The sequence below is a fragment of the Phragmites australis genome, chromosome 17 (genome assembly GCF_958298935.1).
Source record: "Phragmites australis chromosome 17, lpPhrAust1.1, whole genome shotgun sequence".
Taxonomy (NCBI): domain Eukaryota; kingdom Viridiplantae; phylum Streptophyta; class Magnoliopsida; order Poales; family Poaceae; genus Phragmites; species Phragmites australis.
Window position 1 is genome coordinate 2,482,834 of NC_084937.1, and position 16,403 is coordinate 2,499,236.

Consider the following 16,403-nt stretch of genomic DNA (forward strand, 5'->3'; position numbering starts at 1 on the left):
AATCCGCATGAGAGGAGAAAGAAACAACTCTTTCAGTTTGGTTCTATGCCAGCCATGGAGATCAATCCTAGTTGAAGAAGGATTTAGCGAATCCTAATTGGAGAAGGATTTCAATTGATGTATTTTATCGGGGTGAATTAATTGCCATGATCAATAAGTTCATCTTGCCTTATTTGAGCTAGGGAGTCAGGTTAATTTTGGTATATGCCATATCTAGTCCGAAATAGTCAAATATGGTCAAGACGATGAGTTAGGTTCGGTTTGAGTTTGTTTCAGACTCCGCCAAATAGACCGGCTTAAAAACGTCATAGAAGTCGCATACGGAATCCATTTGTGATGTGTGAGCACATGATGGAAAGGTTATTCTAAGCATTTTCTAATGGATCTGGCCCCACCTTGAAATTCATTATGTACACGTTGCAATGATCGAAACAATATTGTGTCTAAGTCTACCTCTAGTTTAGGTTGAGTCGGAGTTGGACTCTTGGCTGGCTTGCATGCCATATAGCCTAGGGCTAGCACTCTTGTAATAAGACATGATTTTTTTTTGAGTTTTCTGGAGGGTTCCTCCCCAAGAACAGGAAGAGGGTATTCCCCTTTTTATCTATCTGTCCATCCATATTAGGTTGAGAAAAGGTGTGATCAAGCCATCTCGTATTGGACGTGCTTTGGATTTCTATGAAGTCCTCTACTTCTGATAGTGGTCCTTGGCTGTCCCTGGGTGAGAGTTTTTGCTAGGGTTTGGATTGCAACTCTGTAAGCTGAACTCATCTATCAATACTACTGTTGCTGCTAGTTTGGTTTTCCCCTAAATTGCAAGATCTACTGCTAAGAGGTTACTGATATTCGTGTCGTGCGAAAACTCCAATACTTGTTGCCCTACTATTCTTGTTGGTTTATTAGACCATGGAAACCTGGAAACTTGTCTCAGGTGTGCTACTATTTTTTGATTATCAATTTTGCAGAGATAGCGATATTAATTGTCGATCAGTTTGCTATTTAGGAATAATCATTTGCTTACTATTTAGTACCGTAAAAGATAGGGCAAATCTTGGGCATCACATGTGTGTGCTCATTAGAATGAATTATAATCTGTGAAATATTTGAAAAATTAGTAAAATGGGTATCCAAAAAAATGCCGCTATGATATGAATTTGTAAATTATTATATATGTAACTAGTTTATGTTGTTCATTATGATAAATAATTCGTTGGCACATAGTTTAACTACCATTTCCTTTGGGAAGCTAAATCCACTATTACAGAAAACCCTATTAGGTGCCAGTTCATAACTGGCATCAATGTGGTTTTTGAAATGGCACTAAGTAACAAGTCACATGATTTTTCACATGAAACACGCATACGTGAAGTTCTTAGTAGTCGAATATGTGATATGTCACATTATGCAAAGCCTCCTTATCATGTCAACCATCACTGATTTTTGAATGCAATGGTATATTTTTTCCTTTTGACCATTGTTATCCCAAACTTTTGATGATTATTTAAGCATCAAAATGACTTCAAATATAAAAGGTTGTTAATTATAAAGTTGCAGATCTCATCCAGAGCTATAATTTTTATATAAATATTTTTTTCATATGACTCTATATGAATATTTTATTAACTTCCAAATATCTCACTAAAAATACGCAAACCGACATTTATTTTCCCCTGTTTCAACATGAACCAACTTAAGCATTGCATATATTACCATTTTATCATGTAATTACTACTATTAGATATGATCATTTGCCTAAGTTATATTTTTATATCATTTTATATTTCATCCAACTTGGAATTGAGTTGTCCTATATGAAAGTCAGATAACAGTATTGCATATACAATTTTTTAACCATTCTTTAGTGGTTACCGGTTGCATATTTTATCATTTCATTATGTTATGACTAATTTTATCCTTTTTTATCTAGTTTATGAAAGATAGGTATTCTCATAAATGAACCACGATGAAAGAAGTTAAGCTCGATAAGTTACGGATGCCAAAATAGTTAAGACCAAATTTGGACATCTAGATGACCTCAAATGAAAATTTTGTTAAATACAAAGTTGTATATCTCATCAAGAGCTATAATTTTTATATAACTTATTTACATGACTCTGCATGAAAAAATTATAATTTTTTAAAGACGAGCTACAAACTATTATCATTATCGGTTCGTATTATAAACCGATAGTGATAATGGTTTTTATTTCTAGTTCTTTTTAGATGAACTATCACTATCGTTTCTTAACATGAACCGACAGTGATACTTATAACCATTAGTTTTTAAGAAACTGACAGTGATAAAAAAGTCATACATTAATGTTTCTATAATAATGATATTTTTTCTCCTGTGTTTTTTAATTCTCCGTCACCTATTGGAATCCGGCTTATATCTGCTCCCAACTCCGTGTTCCAAATAATTATATTTCTATCTACATCCGTGGTATTCCATATCTGGCTACGAGTTTGGAGGAAAAATATTATTAAGGTACCGGATGGACAATATCCACCCATCCTGTATTCATACCCATGTCATGCTCCATTATATAATGTGAAAAGAAGTCATGAGTAAATTCCAAATCCTTATACTAGTTATGGTCCATGCAATACAATGGAGCGATTTGATATGATATTTTTTGCAAAAAAAAAACATGCATATAAGTTTTTGGAAATCTCACTTTTCTTTGTTCACATCGGTTCCTAGCCCGAGGCACAGGGAGGGTTTAGGTTTAAGCTGATGATGTGACTAAACTAAAGCAAAGTTTGGAGTTTAGGGTGAAAAAGTGGGCTTTGTTCATAAAAAAGTGGGCTTTTGCATTCTAGTTTCAGCTATAATTGAAGAAAATGCTATTCTTCTTCTTCTTCTTCTTTTGAAGATAATACTTTTGATGTTATACAGATTTTCACTGTTTATGTAATTTTTGAGAGTACAACTTTGAAATAAATATCAACGAAAAATTTAGAACAATGCATCATATTGCGCTAAGAGCCAAAACGGAAAGGATAACATCCAGGCCACCCAGCCCAATGTTGTACCCAAAAAAATGCATGAAATGTGTGCTTTTTCAAACTTTTGATCTGCATATGATATATCCCATATCTGTATAATGGGAATCTTGCAGGATCGAGTCAGGACATAGTATGAATCATAATCTAAGAAATATTCACTCCTTTTAAGAATACAAGAGGTATTTTGTTTTGGCTCAATCTTCAAAGTCAGATTTTGATCATTGTTTTCTCATAAAATATGCAGTTTATAGCTATAAAATCAATATAATGCGAAAGAGTTTTAAAATATGAATCTAGTTGTATAGTTTTTATATGTTAAACATACTTATAATTTGACTAATTATTGATTAAAATATATAAAGTTTGAATTTTTCAAAATAAAATACGTCTTGTATCCTTAAACGGCTAAAATACAAAAATAGACAACATACGCTAGCGTATTTACGAAAATAGACAACATATCGGCGTATTTGTAAATCTAGCACCTGTATTCGGCACTTTAAAATCCGAAAACTCAATTTCGGTACCTCAAACTCCGAAAATACATCGGGCCCACTGATTTCGGCAACTAAAGTACCGAATACGACACTGTTTACCGTATTCAGCACCTCAAATACCGAAAACACGCTGTATTCGGCAACTGACGTGCCGAAAGCGTATTCGGCATCTCAGTTGCCGAATACGGCTTCTACCGTGCAGCGAGAAGCTAGCAAGCTACAGTAGAACGCAGAAATGTGTTAAAAATTCATGTTTTTTATTTAACTCACGATTTTATTTGAGAGTATAAAAATAGTCTAAAAATTCTAAATGTTTTCACGAACAAAATAGAGGTCACTAGCAATCCGTTTTTATTGATTTGATCCAAAAAGCATAAGCCAATATTTAATTAAAATTCTCTAAATAAGCTAACTTTTATAAATTCTAGCAATTTTTAATACCTCAAATAAATTCTCAAAAATCTAGAAAAAATCACTAATATTCTTCTAATGTGATGTACTAATTTATAAAAATGTTTCGAACCCTATGTTATTTGATGAAAAAATAAGTTCCTTTATAATGATACATTTATATGCATTCTTATCATTTCATGTCATATTCTCTTTTAATTCATTTCATGTGACATTCTCTTTTTAATTCATTTCATTTCATGTACTAATATTTTATTATTTCAAGCTCACCCAGCACATTTGACGATGAGATATGCTAATATCCCCTCTGTTTGACATCCTCATTTATATGCATTCTTATCATTTCATGTGATATTCTCTTTTTAATTCAATTTAAATAAAAATAAACGCATACATTCTCTTTTAATTCATTTCATGTGATATTCTCTTTTATCATTTCAAGCTCACCCAGCACATTTGACGATGAGATGTGCTAATATTCTTCTTATGTGATGCAGTCAACATGAACATATTAAGATTGATTTTTCATGCACCTTTGTTGTCTGCACTAAGGAAGCAAAATATTCCCAACCAAACATTGTCACTCCTCGGTAGATCGAAACACCTTCGCAAGTGCGCAACATTATCTTGCCTTGTCATGCTTTTCATCTCCTCAGCCGTATATATTCACACCACTCCAGCCATGACAACAAGGGCGGTCATCCTCCACAAAAGAGAATATCACATGAAATGAATTAAAAGAGAATGTATGCGTTTATTTTTATTCAAATTGAATTAAAAGAGAATGTATGCGTTTATTTTTATTCAAATTGAATTAAAAGAGAATATGACATGAAATGATAAGAATGCATATAAATGGATCATTATAAAGGAACTTATTTTTTCACCAAATAACATAGGGTTCAAAATATTTTTATAAATTAGTACATCACATTAGAAGAATATTAGTGATTTTTTCTAGATTTTTGAGAATTTATTTGAGGCATTAAAAATTGCTAGAATATATAAAAGTTAGCTTATTTAGAGAATTTTAATTAAATATTGGCTCATGCTTTTTGGATCAAACCAATTAAAACGGATTGCTAGTGACCTCTATTTTGTTCGTGAAAACGTTTAGAATTTTTAGACTATTTTTATACTCCTAAATAAAATCGTGAGTTAAATAAAAAACATGAATTTTTAACACATTTCTGCGTTCTACTGTAGCTTGCTGGCTCCTCGCTGCACGGTAGCAGCCGTATTCGGCAACTGAGGTGCCGAATACGCTTTCGGCACCTCAGTTGCCGAATACGGCGTGTTTTCGGTATTTGAGGTGCCGAATACGGTGAACAGTACCGTATTTGGCACTTCAGTTACTGAAATCAGTGGACCCGACGTATTTTCGGAGTTTGAGGTACCGAAATTGAGTTTTCGGATTTTAAAGTACCGAATACAGGTGCTAGATTTATAAATACGTCGATATGTTGTCTATTTTCGTAAATACGCTGACGTATGTTGTCTATTTTTGTATTTTTGCCATCCTTAAACAGAGAGAATATTTTTCAAAAATAGCAAAATGGGTATAAAAAATGTCAAATATCCTCACGTGTGTTCTATGATTCTCAGTAATTGGCTCGCTATGATATAAATTTGTAGATTATGATACATGCATGTAACTAGTTTATATTGTTCATTATGATAAATAATTTGTTGGCACACGGTATAACTGATGGTTCCTCGAGGAAGCTACATCTTTTGTTTTTGTGTCTTGTGTTTGTTAATTATCCATCACCTACGTACTTGAATCTCCGTATTCCAAATAATTATATTTCTGTTTACATCCGTGATATTCCATACCTAGTTATGAGTTCGGAGAAAAATATTATTAAGATACCGGATGGGCAATATCCACCATCCTGGATTCATACCCAAACCACACTCCATTTTATTATGTGAAAAGGAGGCACGAGTAAAGGAAGAATATTTCCAAATCCCTAGGTATCTCTAATGATAGGAGATAGTTGTTATCTCTTAACTAACAGAGTATACTTTTTAATACTGTGACGAATACGATTTTCCATATCTTACTTTTCTTTCCGTACATAATTCCCAATCCGAGACAATTAAGCATGCACATGGAGAGTTTAGGGTTATTGTGACTAATCTAACAAAATTCAGAGTTTAGGTGAAATAGTGCAGATTTACATTCTTTTTCTATTGAAAACCATATATTTTGCCGATACTACGAGTAAGACTTTGGGAAAGCTCTTACTCTTAAATTCACCTCACATATGGTGTTTATAGTAGATATAAAATAATTTAAGTATATATTTTTATTCTAAATATACACAAAATGACTCATATAAACACTTAGTGTATATTTAAGTTTAGCTCAACGATTTTTTAAGCTACGAATACATTACTGTAGAGCTCTATCAAACGGATCTTAATAGTTTTCTCTCTGTAAAACAACGACTAACTCAAGCAAAATAAGACCACGGGATAGTAATTAGTACTGTATTAATAATCAGGAAAAAAGAGAGAAAGAAAAAGAGAAGAAAAGAGGGGCGGCAGCATTTAATCGGATTGAATCCCCTTCCTGGCGTCCGCAGCGCAGCGCAGCCTCCTGATCTCCTCCGCTCCGCCCACCCACTCCTCCCCTTCCTCGGCAGATCCCCCGTCCCCCGTCCCCATGGGCCAGTTCCCCTCCGCGCCCCGCCGCAGCAAGCCTCCGCCTCCGTCCCCCGTCCTCCCTCCGCCGCCGCAGCTCCTTGCTTCCATCGCCGAGATAGGGGAGGCTGCGGAGGACCACACCGCTGACCTCCCAGAGGAGCTCCTGGCCCTGGTCTTCGGCCTTCTCGGCTCCGGCGACCGCAAGCGCTGCTCCCTCGTCTGCCGCCGCTGGCTCGCCGTCGAGGCCGCCTCCCGCCTCCGCCTCGCGCTCGACGCGCGGTCGCCGCTCCTCGACGCCGCCGCGCTGCCCCGCCTCCTCGCGCGCTTCCCCGCCGTATCCAAGCTTGCGCTCAAGTGCGACCGCCGCGCCGACAGCGTGGGAGACCCGGCCCTCGCGCTCATCGCCGACCGCCTCGGCCCGGGCCTGCGACGCCTCAAGCTACGCTCTCTCCGCGCCGTCACCGACGACGGCGTTGCCACGCTCGCCACCGCGGCCGCCAACCTCCGCAAGCTCTCCGTCGGGTCCTGCGCCTTCGGAGCCAAGGGAATCGAGGCCGTCCTCCGGTCCTGCCTCCAACTCGAGGAGCTCTCCGTCAAGCGCCTCCGCGGCCTCGCTCACTCCGAGCCTATCGCCGTCTCCGGCCCTCGCCTCCAGTTTCTGTCGCTCAAGGACCTCTACAACGGGCAGTGCTTCTCCTGTTTAATCACCCAGTCTCCCAATCTCAAAACCCTCAAGATTATCCATTGCTCGGGCGACTGGGACCCCGTGCTTCTGGCCATCCCGCGAGAGGCTTCGCTGGCCGAGCTTCACCTCGAGAAGCTTCAGGTCAGCGACCGTGGTGTAGCCCCCTTATTTGGGCTCGAGGTATTGTACCTTGCCAAGGCGCCGGAGGTCACAGATATTGGGTTAGCCGCCCTTGCCACCAAGTCGCCACGCCTCCGCAAGCTGCATGTGGATGGATGGAAGGCCAACAGGATTGGTGACCCTGGGCTCGCCGTAGTGGCACAGAAATGTGCCAGCTTGCAGGAATTGGTCCTTATTGGTGTTAATTTGACATCAGCCAGTCTTAAATTGATTGCTGCCAACTGTCCCACCCTTGAGCGGCTTGCGCTGTGCGGGTCCGACACGTTTGGAGATGCAGAGATCTCATGTGTTGCAGCCAAATGTGTTGCTTTGCGTAAGCTGTGCATCAAGGCATGTCCTGTGTCTGACACGGGGATGAATAAGCTTGCCGAAGGCTGCCCACGCCTTGTCAAGGTTAAGGTGAAGAAGTGTCGTGGGGTGACATCCGAGTGTGCTGAGCGGCTCCGGGCTAGCAGGAATGGAGCCCTTGCTGTGAATTTTGATGTGCCAAGTGGTGCTGGTGAGTTTCAGGATGCTCGGAGTGTGGACGAGAGTGGGGTGCTGGACAATGCCGGGAGTGATGTGCTGCCAGAGGATTTGGACGATCGGATAGGAGGTCTGGACCTTTCAACCGGGAGCAGCGGCAGGCCGTCAAGATGGAAAGCACGGATGGGTGCTTTGATGCTGAGGAGCTTGTCTGTTTCCATGTTCCGGAGGCGTACGATTAGAACCTGCTATACGACTCATGAGTCATGAGAATTGGGTGCCATGGTTACTCCTTTAGCCTTTCGATTCTTTTATGTTTGTATGTTAAATTAATTGGTGCTGTTGCTCGTTGTATCAATGTTTGTCTCACTGGATGGTTCCATGCTGTTCTCCCTAATTTCTGTTAGGAAATTTAGTTTATATTGCCAGGCAGTTCGGTTGAAGGATACTTAATATTTGATTTTCGTCCTAGTAGCAGGGATTCATGCAATTGCATGCTGTAATCTTCTCAGAAAACAATTGTTTGAACAGAAAAATATGATGTGGAAACAAAGCCATATGGTCAGGCTCAAAAGTTCTGGTTTTGTTTGGATATTAGTATCCATGGCCTGCAAATGTGAAAATGTTTATGTGCTTTAAAATACAAGGACAACAAAGCTATTATGCCTAGATATCAACTGTACATATATAGCAAAGAAGCTGAGATCAAGAAATTATCTGGGTGAATAACTGAATATACTTTGTGCGCTTGTTTTTTTTTTTTTGTGTGAAAGTAGATACCTCTTTTCTATCCGTTCACATACTTGAGTATGGAAAAACTAAGCCCAGATTAAAGTTGCATAATCTTCTCTTTTTATTCTTTATTGAGTATTGTAGCTTCTGTGGAGAGGATGTGGTGCATCCACTATTGTTTGGGATGTTAACAGAGTGGGACGGAAATTAAGTCTTCATGATCTTTGTTCATGCGATGGTGACATATGATATGGAGATGGATTTCAGGAGGATGTCTATTTTTAGTATTATTAAAACAGTAGCATTAATTTTTTTTTAAATGCACAGTAAGTTACAAACATTGACAAACAAGAGTATTATGTGCAAATACTCAAGTGGACCTGTATGTGCGTTCATTTTTACAGGTTTTAGTACCATCCTCTTGTACTGATAGTAGAACACAACTTATTTAAGAAGTATTCCTTAATGATATGTGGACTATCAACATATCTTACCACTTTGTTTGGTCTTCTGAAATACAAAGACTTCACTGATGGTTTCAACTGATAGATTTTGTTCTTCTGTTTGTTTTGTTGCATACTATTTTGGTGTTGAGCAACATTTAGCAGATTATCAATTGTGTGTTGAATATATATGTTTGTTGTTGGCTGGGATCTGATTTGAGTCTTAATCGATGATGCTAGTAGTCCGGCATATGATGTGTTATGCTGTTTAATATCATCCAGATGAAGTATGATTGTCAGTTATGCACTAGCAAAATTGGAAAATAAGCACAGGTGTCACAGCCTGTTTCCTGGAGCTATAAATAAAAGGGTTTAGTTTGTCTTCATTTACCATCAACCTTATTTTCCTCCCTATTTCTTCCTGAGGCTGGATTGCTTTTTCCTTAGATACCGTGTTCTTGTGACTGGAATCATGACACGGTACATGTCAAATTGTCAGTTGCCAGTTGTGTTTCTATGTGGGACTATTCTGCTCCAGTGACTCGTTGACATGGATCTGAATGGTTTCTGATGTTCCGCCCATTTGTGCTTCTCCGCCTGTCATGACGTCTCAAACATGTTGTCTCTGAACAAAAGGATCTTCTCAATCTTCCATGTAGAATGTTCAATGAGATGGAGCACACCAGTTTTCTGAAAGTTTGGCCATTTCCCAGACCACTTACCGTCCAGTTGACTTTGAAGCTGACTGGTAGGAGACGCCGATTCCCTACCAGATATTCTTCCTTCTGGAAGATTAATATGCATGGCTGTTGGTTGTTGCTTTCCCTGGTCAAGGAATTTGGTGAGTACCGTTCTTTGATTACTTCCAAGTTGTGGACATACATGGAGGCTTCGAGAATCTGGTTAGGGTTGTTGCTCAGTATCCTATGTTTATATCTTTGCGCCTGGCGGTTTAACAATGTGTCTGTATATGCAGCATAATTATTTGGACGGCGCTGAGCGTCAAATTAATTTGCATGTTCTGATGGTATTCCCTTGTTCAGTATCACTGGAAAATTTGAAACTGTTGCTCGGTTTCACAACTGCCTTTTGTTCTGTTCTTTCTTCAAGTCAGATGTATGAATTGTTTTCTTTGAACGCATCCTTTGTTTCTCGGTTGAAATTCGGCAAAACGGTTGGCAGCCTGTTCCTGTTGACACACATTTTCATTGAGCACATGTTGAGAGAACGTGCGAATAGCACTTTAGATGTAAGGGTACCAATAGGGTTTGAACTCTGATTCTAGCAAAAAAAAAGACAACCCGATGTTTGTTCCCTGTAGTCGTGATACGATAGCGTGTGAGTTGTAGCTGGTTTTTAGGGTCTTTTCTTAATCTTAATGTAATGCCTTCTAAATATTTTTTTCTCTTGGTTGAGTTTTTTTTTTATAAAAGCACATGTTGATGGTGAAATGATAGATTGACCTAAGAAGGGAGTGAATTAAGCTCTAATTAAAACTACTTCTATATAATAATAAAATAAGTAGTGAACTGATCTTAGATGAAATATAATGTAACTACAAAAACAAGCTAGAGCAGACAACAAAACAAGCACGCAAATACACTAAGCAAAAAAAAAAAAAAATACTCAAAGTAAATACGGAAAAATAAAACGATAGACAGAAGGACACCGATTTTTTTCTAAGATATCGAAGAGCTGATACTCCCCATAGTCCTCGTTAGAGCATCCAATAAGGATATCACTCTGTCTTGAATCACCAAGACTCAAGTGCTTTTTAATGATTGTCACTTATTCATCTTTAGATTGACAGACATCAAACCAAGTGTATTGCTTTTCCTGGGCTCTCAAAAGAATTTCAAGAGCTCACCGAGACATCTCTAATCATGAAAGATCGATTAGGTGTTACCAACCACCAAGAGTAACAAGCTAATAGTTTCACTTGAGCCTAAATTACAGCTAGATGCACACTTGCTACTCTCTAAGCACTAATAAATTCCTTAATCTTTTAATTATGAATTTTGCAAATCATTCAAGTACTCTCTCTTGCTTCTTGATAACACAAAGTGCATAGGCTTCAATGGGTTGCAAGAGATTCAAGTGAGACATAGGCTAGAGATTCAAATCTAACTATTGCCTAACCATTCACTTTTTCTGTGAACGCTGAAAGGTCTAGCGTGCACCGGCTCACACACGCCAGACCATCCGGTGTATACCTTTTTTTCAAACACTATCAGTGCTAGCTGTTACTAGCCGTTACTGCTCTGAAATACTTTGGCGAAGCCTCTGTTTCACACAATGGACCATTCGGCACGTATAATCACAAAAAACATATGAGAAACATTCTCTGTAAGAAATGCTCCGGTGAAGTCTTTAAAAGTGTGTCGGACCATCCGACGTGTAATACTTCATCTTATATAGAAAATTCACATCTTCAAAAAAAACTCCAGCGTATTTATCTTTAACGCCAGACCATCTAACCCGTCGACTTGAAATTTCCCTTCTGAGTCAAAACACTCCGACGAGTTCAAACTGTTGGGCGCTGGATCATCCAACGTATGTAAATTTTTCTGAACTCGTCCAATTCAACTATTTTTGAGTTCTAACTTCTCGGTAACTCATCCATAAGCTTCACTAAGTTACCTAGTGTTAAAATTTCATAAGTGGGTATCTAACCAAATCTAGACTAACTTAGATCAAACTACTACTCTTATTATCTCTTTATAGTATAGTGAAAAGATTAAGAAAATATAATTTATGTTACTCTAAGTGTCATTTGACACTTATAACTAGAAGATTCTTAATCTTGATATATATATTCTTTGACCTTCTTAGGGATCAAAGAATATCTAATCATCATTATGAACTAAATTTTGATACCCTTCAACACATACTTGTTAGTTACAATAATATTATTGTTATTGATTATTAAAATATTTATCACTTACCTAAGAGTCTAGACGCTACAGACGGCTTGTTGGGGCTGACTATGCAAACCGAAACAGTGGATTATCTGACGGCAAGAAAATGCATAAAAAATCGCTTAGTGTGGCACATTATCGAGCATCCATCTAGGGGAGATTAAGCTTCAAGGCAAGCACTTGTTCCACATAGTTTTGAAAGATATTATGTAGTTGTTTAGTGGATGGTCAATACACATAGCTAAGCAGCCCTGAACTCGTACAGATCATATGCATTGCATGTGATCTTATTGGCCTCAAGAATCATATCGTATTGAGTCAAACCACTAATCTGGACCGTCAAAAAGGTTCCAAGTGGCCTTCAATTCATGCATGATCCCACTCGAGACTACATCCACAACATGAGGGAACATGATTAGGGTGTTGACGATATATAACCATAATTTGGTCATAACTTTTGGCTTCTTTGCCGTTTCAATTTCTGTTTGGCTAGCTAGATGAGTTGTTTTTATTATTGCTTCGGTTTTATTATTAATATTGGGTGTTTCTGTGCTACCTTTCACCAGTGTTTGGTTCCTTTGTTGGGCGTGTTTGGTTCTTTGTCAAGAAGAGACAAGTTGTTTCAACCAACCTAGCCATGTTGAGCTAGTTTGCAAGGAATCAAAATCAAATATGCCCTAAATATATGCTATTGCTCCATATATAAATGCCACCCCAGGTACGACGCAGCTCATGGGAACACCGCGTTCTTCTACTATAGCAAAATAAACCTAGATTGAATTCAGAGTTCACATTAACATAAATTTACAATGTATTAACCGATATCATCAATTCATTTCACATCCCATAGAAAAGATGTGGAGGGTAAACAACATCATACACCATAAATGGATTACACCATTAAGTACTCAAGTAGATAATGAGTAGGATAAATCCTAGTGAAGTTTGAAGTTTAGTGACTCCAAAGAGAATTGCACTTCCTATCGAATTGAATTGTTTCCTCGTCTGTCCTTGTACGAAGAAACATCTTCAAAAAATGAAAGAGAAATGATCTAGAGAAATCTTGGTGTAAACTTAGAATCATGTAAAAAAAAAAAATACAAACTGCAGTAACCAAAGGAATACAAGATTAGAATCGTGTGGTGCACACCTCTAGAGCACGCAGGCAGATTTGAAGCATTCACATGGTGCCTGCAAGAGCCATCAAGAGGTGAAGCTCCGTTGATGCATCGTGTCGCTGGCACACTCTGCTGCCTATCTGCATGTCTACATCCAAAATATTTGAAGGACTCACGTGTGTAATCTTTCAAGTTTTCAGAGCCCTCGGAATTTGTGCACTTAATGTGTTTCAGGCATGTTTGTCTATGAGAATTCAATCTAGTCTTGTAGAATTTATGGAAGCTCATTCTCATTAGATTATAGATTGCGAGATTTTGTATTATAATATGACTTATGAATTGTGAGAATCAACTTTTATATTGTGACTATTTATTTTTTTACTTTTGAAGTTAGAATCCATAATTAGAATAAAAAACAAACATGATCTTACGTTTATGGTGTGCAGCGTGCTTATGTTGATTTAGAGTTAGGGCCCCAGTTAGCAACAACTATTCAAAACTGATATATATTACTGATGGTTTCAATCAAAAATTTGTAATTGTCAAAGTATTTTATTGACAAATATAGTTATATCAATTTTATATTCTCAATCTACATAATTATTTATATATTAATATTTAAATGTTAAGAAAATTTGATCAACACATATCTTAATAGGAAGCTCAACAAAATGGCATAGGTGAAAGGAGCAGGATGGGCGAAGAAGAAAGGAAAGAAAAGAAACAGAATGACGAGTGTGATCCCATGGCAAAGAGTATTCTAACCATGGGCAAAATGAACAGTCTGCACGGCAAACAACTTTTGGATGGTTTGTTCACGACAATGGCAACGGAGCGAAGAAATTTTTGGACTCGGATGGAACGTAGTGAAAATCGACTTATTCGATGGTAAATTGGTGGAAGTTGGACTTATTCGATGGCATAGAGTTGATTTTCTCTTAAAATTGCATCTCAGTTGAAGCGTCGCAGGAGTCAGCAACATTGTAGTAAGGAAAGAGACTTTTTATTTATATATTTTTGGTATTAGCAAAAATGTGTGTTTATTTTGAATATTTACAGATCTATAGGTTTATCGTTCGATGGATGGTTTATTCAACGGGCAATAGATCCACATGGCACTCAATTATTACTATCTATCTGTCTTTAAAAAGCTATTTGACCAGGCTTACCTCGTCTCATATGAATTTGTAGGTTCCTGTCGCCTATTCAATAGGGTGATAGATATATAGATTTGTAAATTTTACACATTTTGCTAATTTCAGAAAAAATATAAATAAAAAAATTCAAGAAAAAGAAGAGGGAAGAGGACCATAGGGAGGGAGCAGGAAGCGCACGGACGTGCCGCGACGGACCCAGCAGCAGAACCATCACGGCCGGCCCGGCATTCGCGTCGCAAAAGCCCCAACCAGCCCAAGAAGAGGAAGAGGGCACAGCAATGCCGCGTCGGGGGCGGCCGAAGAAGGGCGACGGCCGGATCGACGCGGCCATGGACCACTTCGCCGCCATGGGCTACCCCGCGCGCGACGTCCGCAAGGCCGTGGCTGAACTCCTCGAGGTGAGCCCGGGCCCTCGTTTCTTTCCTTTTTCTGCAACATTGTGGCCGGCTTTTGTCCGGTGACAGTTCAAGAATTGCAGAAGTTTCTTGGGACTGCGGGCTCCTGGATTGCAATTACGTGCCTACGCTAATTCCTTGATTGATTCTTTGCCGTGGGGGATGATTGATTGATTAGGCGTACGGCGGCCTTGATGCCTGGAGGAAGGCTCCTACTACATTGTGCAAGAGAAGCTCATCGAGAAGCAGGAGCAGGAGGAGAAGCTGCAGCTGCTGGAGCACCACCACCGGGAGCAGCAGCAAGTGGAGGTGATTGTTCCTTTCTTTTGTTTCCTCTGTCTGTCTCGCTTCATGCTCCGTTTCACCTGATCATTGTTCCATTTTGTCACCTGTCCATTCTGTTGTTTGGTTCCTTTTCCTTTCTTTGACATCAATTCATTGCCGCTTTCCACTCTTATGATATGTAATTTCGCATTGATTGTTGGGTGCCCGCGTCGTCCAGACACTATCTATGTTAAGACTGAGAAACAAGACTCGAAATATATAGATTGACATTCAGAGAAGAAAGACCTCTTTCTTCGAGATTATATTCATTAAACAGCGGTAGCAATTTATCGTCTTCGGACATGCATGGCCTTTTTACCATCGCCGATACAGGCTAGTGTTGATACTTCGAAAAGTCGTTTGCGTCCTTATCCACTGGTGCTGAAAGACCTACCCATGACTTCTCATATTTGCGTCACTACTAGTGCACACTGTGACATACCATACCTTGAGTCCGATCTAGAGATGGCAATGAGTCCCGTTACCCGCTACCCGACAGGTAATTACTCTATTAGAAACTGAGTATAGGCAATTTTTCTACTTGCGGGTCTGTTAGCAGGTAATAACATCACCCATCGGTTGGAGCGAGTTTGAATCAGTTCTCCTGATACCTGTACCGTTTACCCACGGGTCCCCCAGCAGCCCAACTGCCCAAGCATCTAGCCCAAAAATCTAGCCCACTCCCACTTGACCTCGCAACTAACCCTAGAATCTATCCCCATCCGGCCACTCCCACAAATCACAGTCTCTCTCCCTCGCCTAGCCGCTAGTTCGCCACAGAAGTATAGGACCGAGGACTCAGGCTATCCAGCCACCGCCCGCTGCAGGCCGCACTTGGGGCGTTGCTCCTTGGCCCTTGGCGCGTCGCTCCCAAGTCCTGGTCTCGGCGCCTCACACCCAATTGCCGTCATCTCACCGTGCGGGACTGTGGGCGTGCGGCCTTGCCGTCTCAGCGCCTCATGCCCAGTCACCCTCACCGCCTTGGCCTGCCACCCGTCAGCCCGTTCTTCAGTCGCCCTCGCTGTCTCTCGCCCTCATTGCCTCGGCCCGTCACCTGTTAGCCCGTGCTCCAGTCGCCCTATGCCCCCATCAGCAGCCGCTCCCCTTCCGGCCAGTTGCCTCCCAGCCAATGCCATTGCCCCCAGATCCCGGACACCACTGTCAGTACCCCTTCCAGCTGGTCGCCATCACACCCGCCGCATGCCGTCAAGCCCGCACCGCCAGCTGCTGCACGTCACCATGCCCACTTCTCACCTCCTGCAGTGGCTAGTGGCGCAGTCCCGCTTGGGGCCTTGAGCGCTCGACACTCGGCACATCCCCTAGTGCCCGTGCGATCGTGCCCTAGTGCCTCTGTCGCGGTGTTGGCATCGTGGCGTCAGCGTCGACCAATGTCATAGCCTCGCCTTTGCTGACTCGC

The 16,403-nt window shown here is 40.1% G+C and overlaps 1 protein-coding gene across 1 annotated transcript; it reads left to right on the forward strand.

Moving 5' to 3' along the window:
* Positions 1-6,487: 6,487 nt before the first annotated feature.
* On the forward strand, positions 6,488-8,945 carry LOC133897560 (F-box protein At1g47056-like). Its single transcript, XM_062338329.1, has one exon. It carries the CDS (start codon positions 6,589-6,591, stop codon positions 8,167-8,169), a length of 1,581 nt encoding a protein of 526 aa, XP_062194313.1. The 5' UTR covers positions 6,488-6,588; the 3' UTR covers positions 8,170-8,945.
* The last annotated feature ends 7,458 nt before the right edge of the window (positions 8,946-16,403 follow it).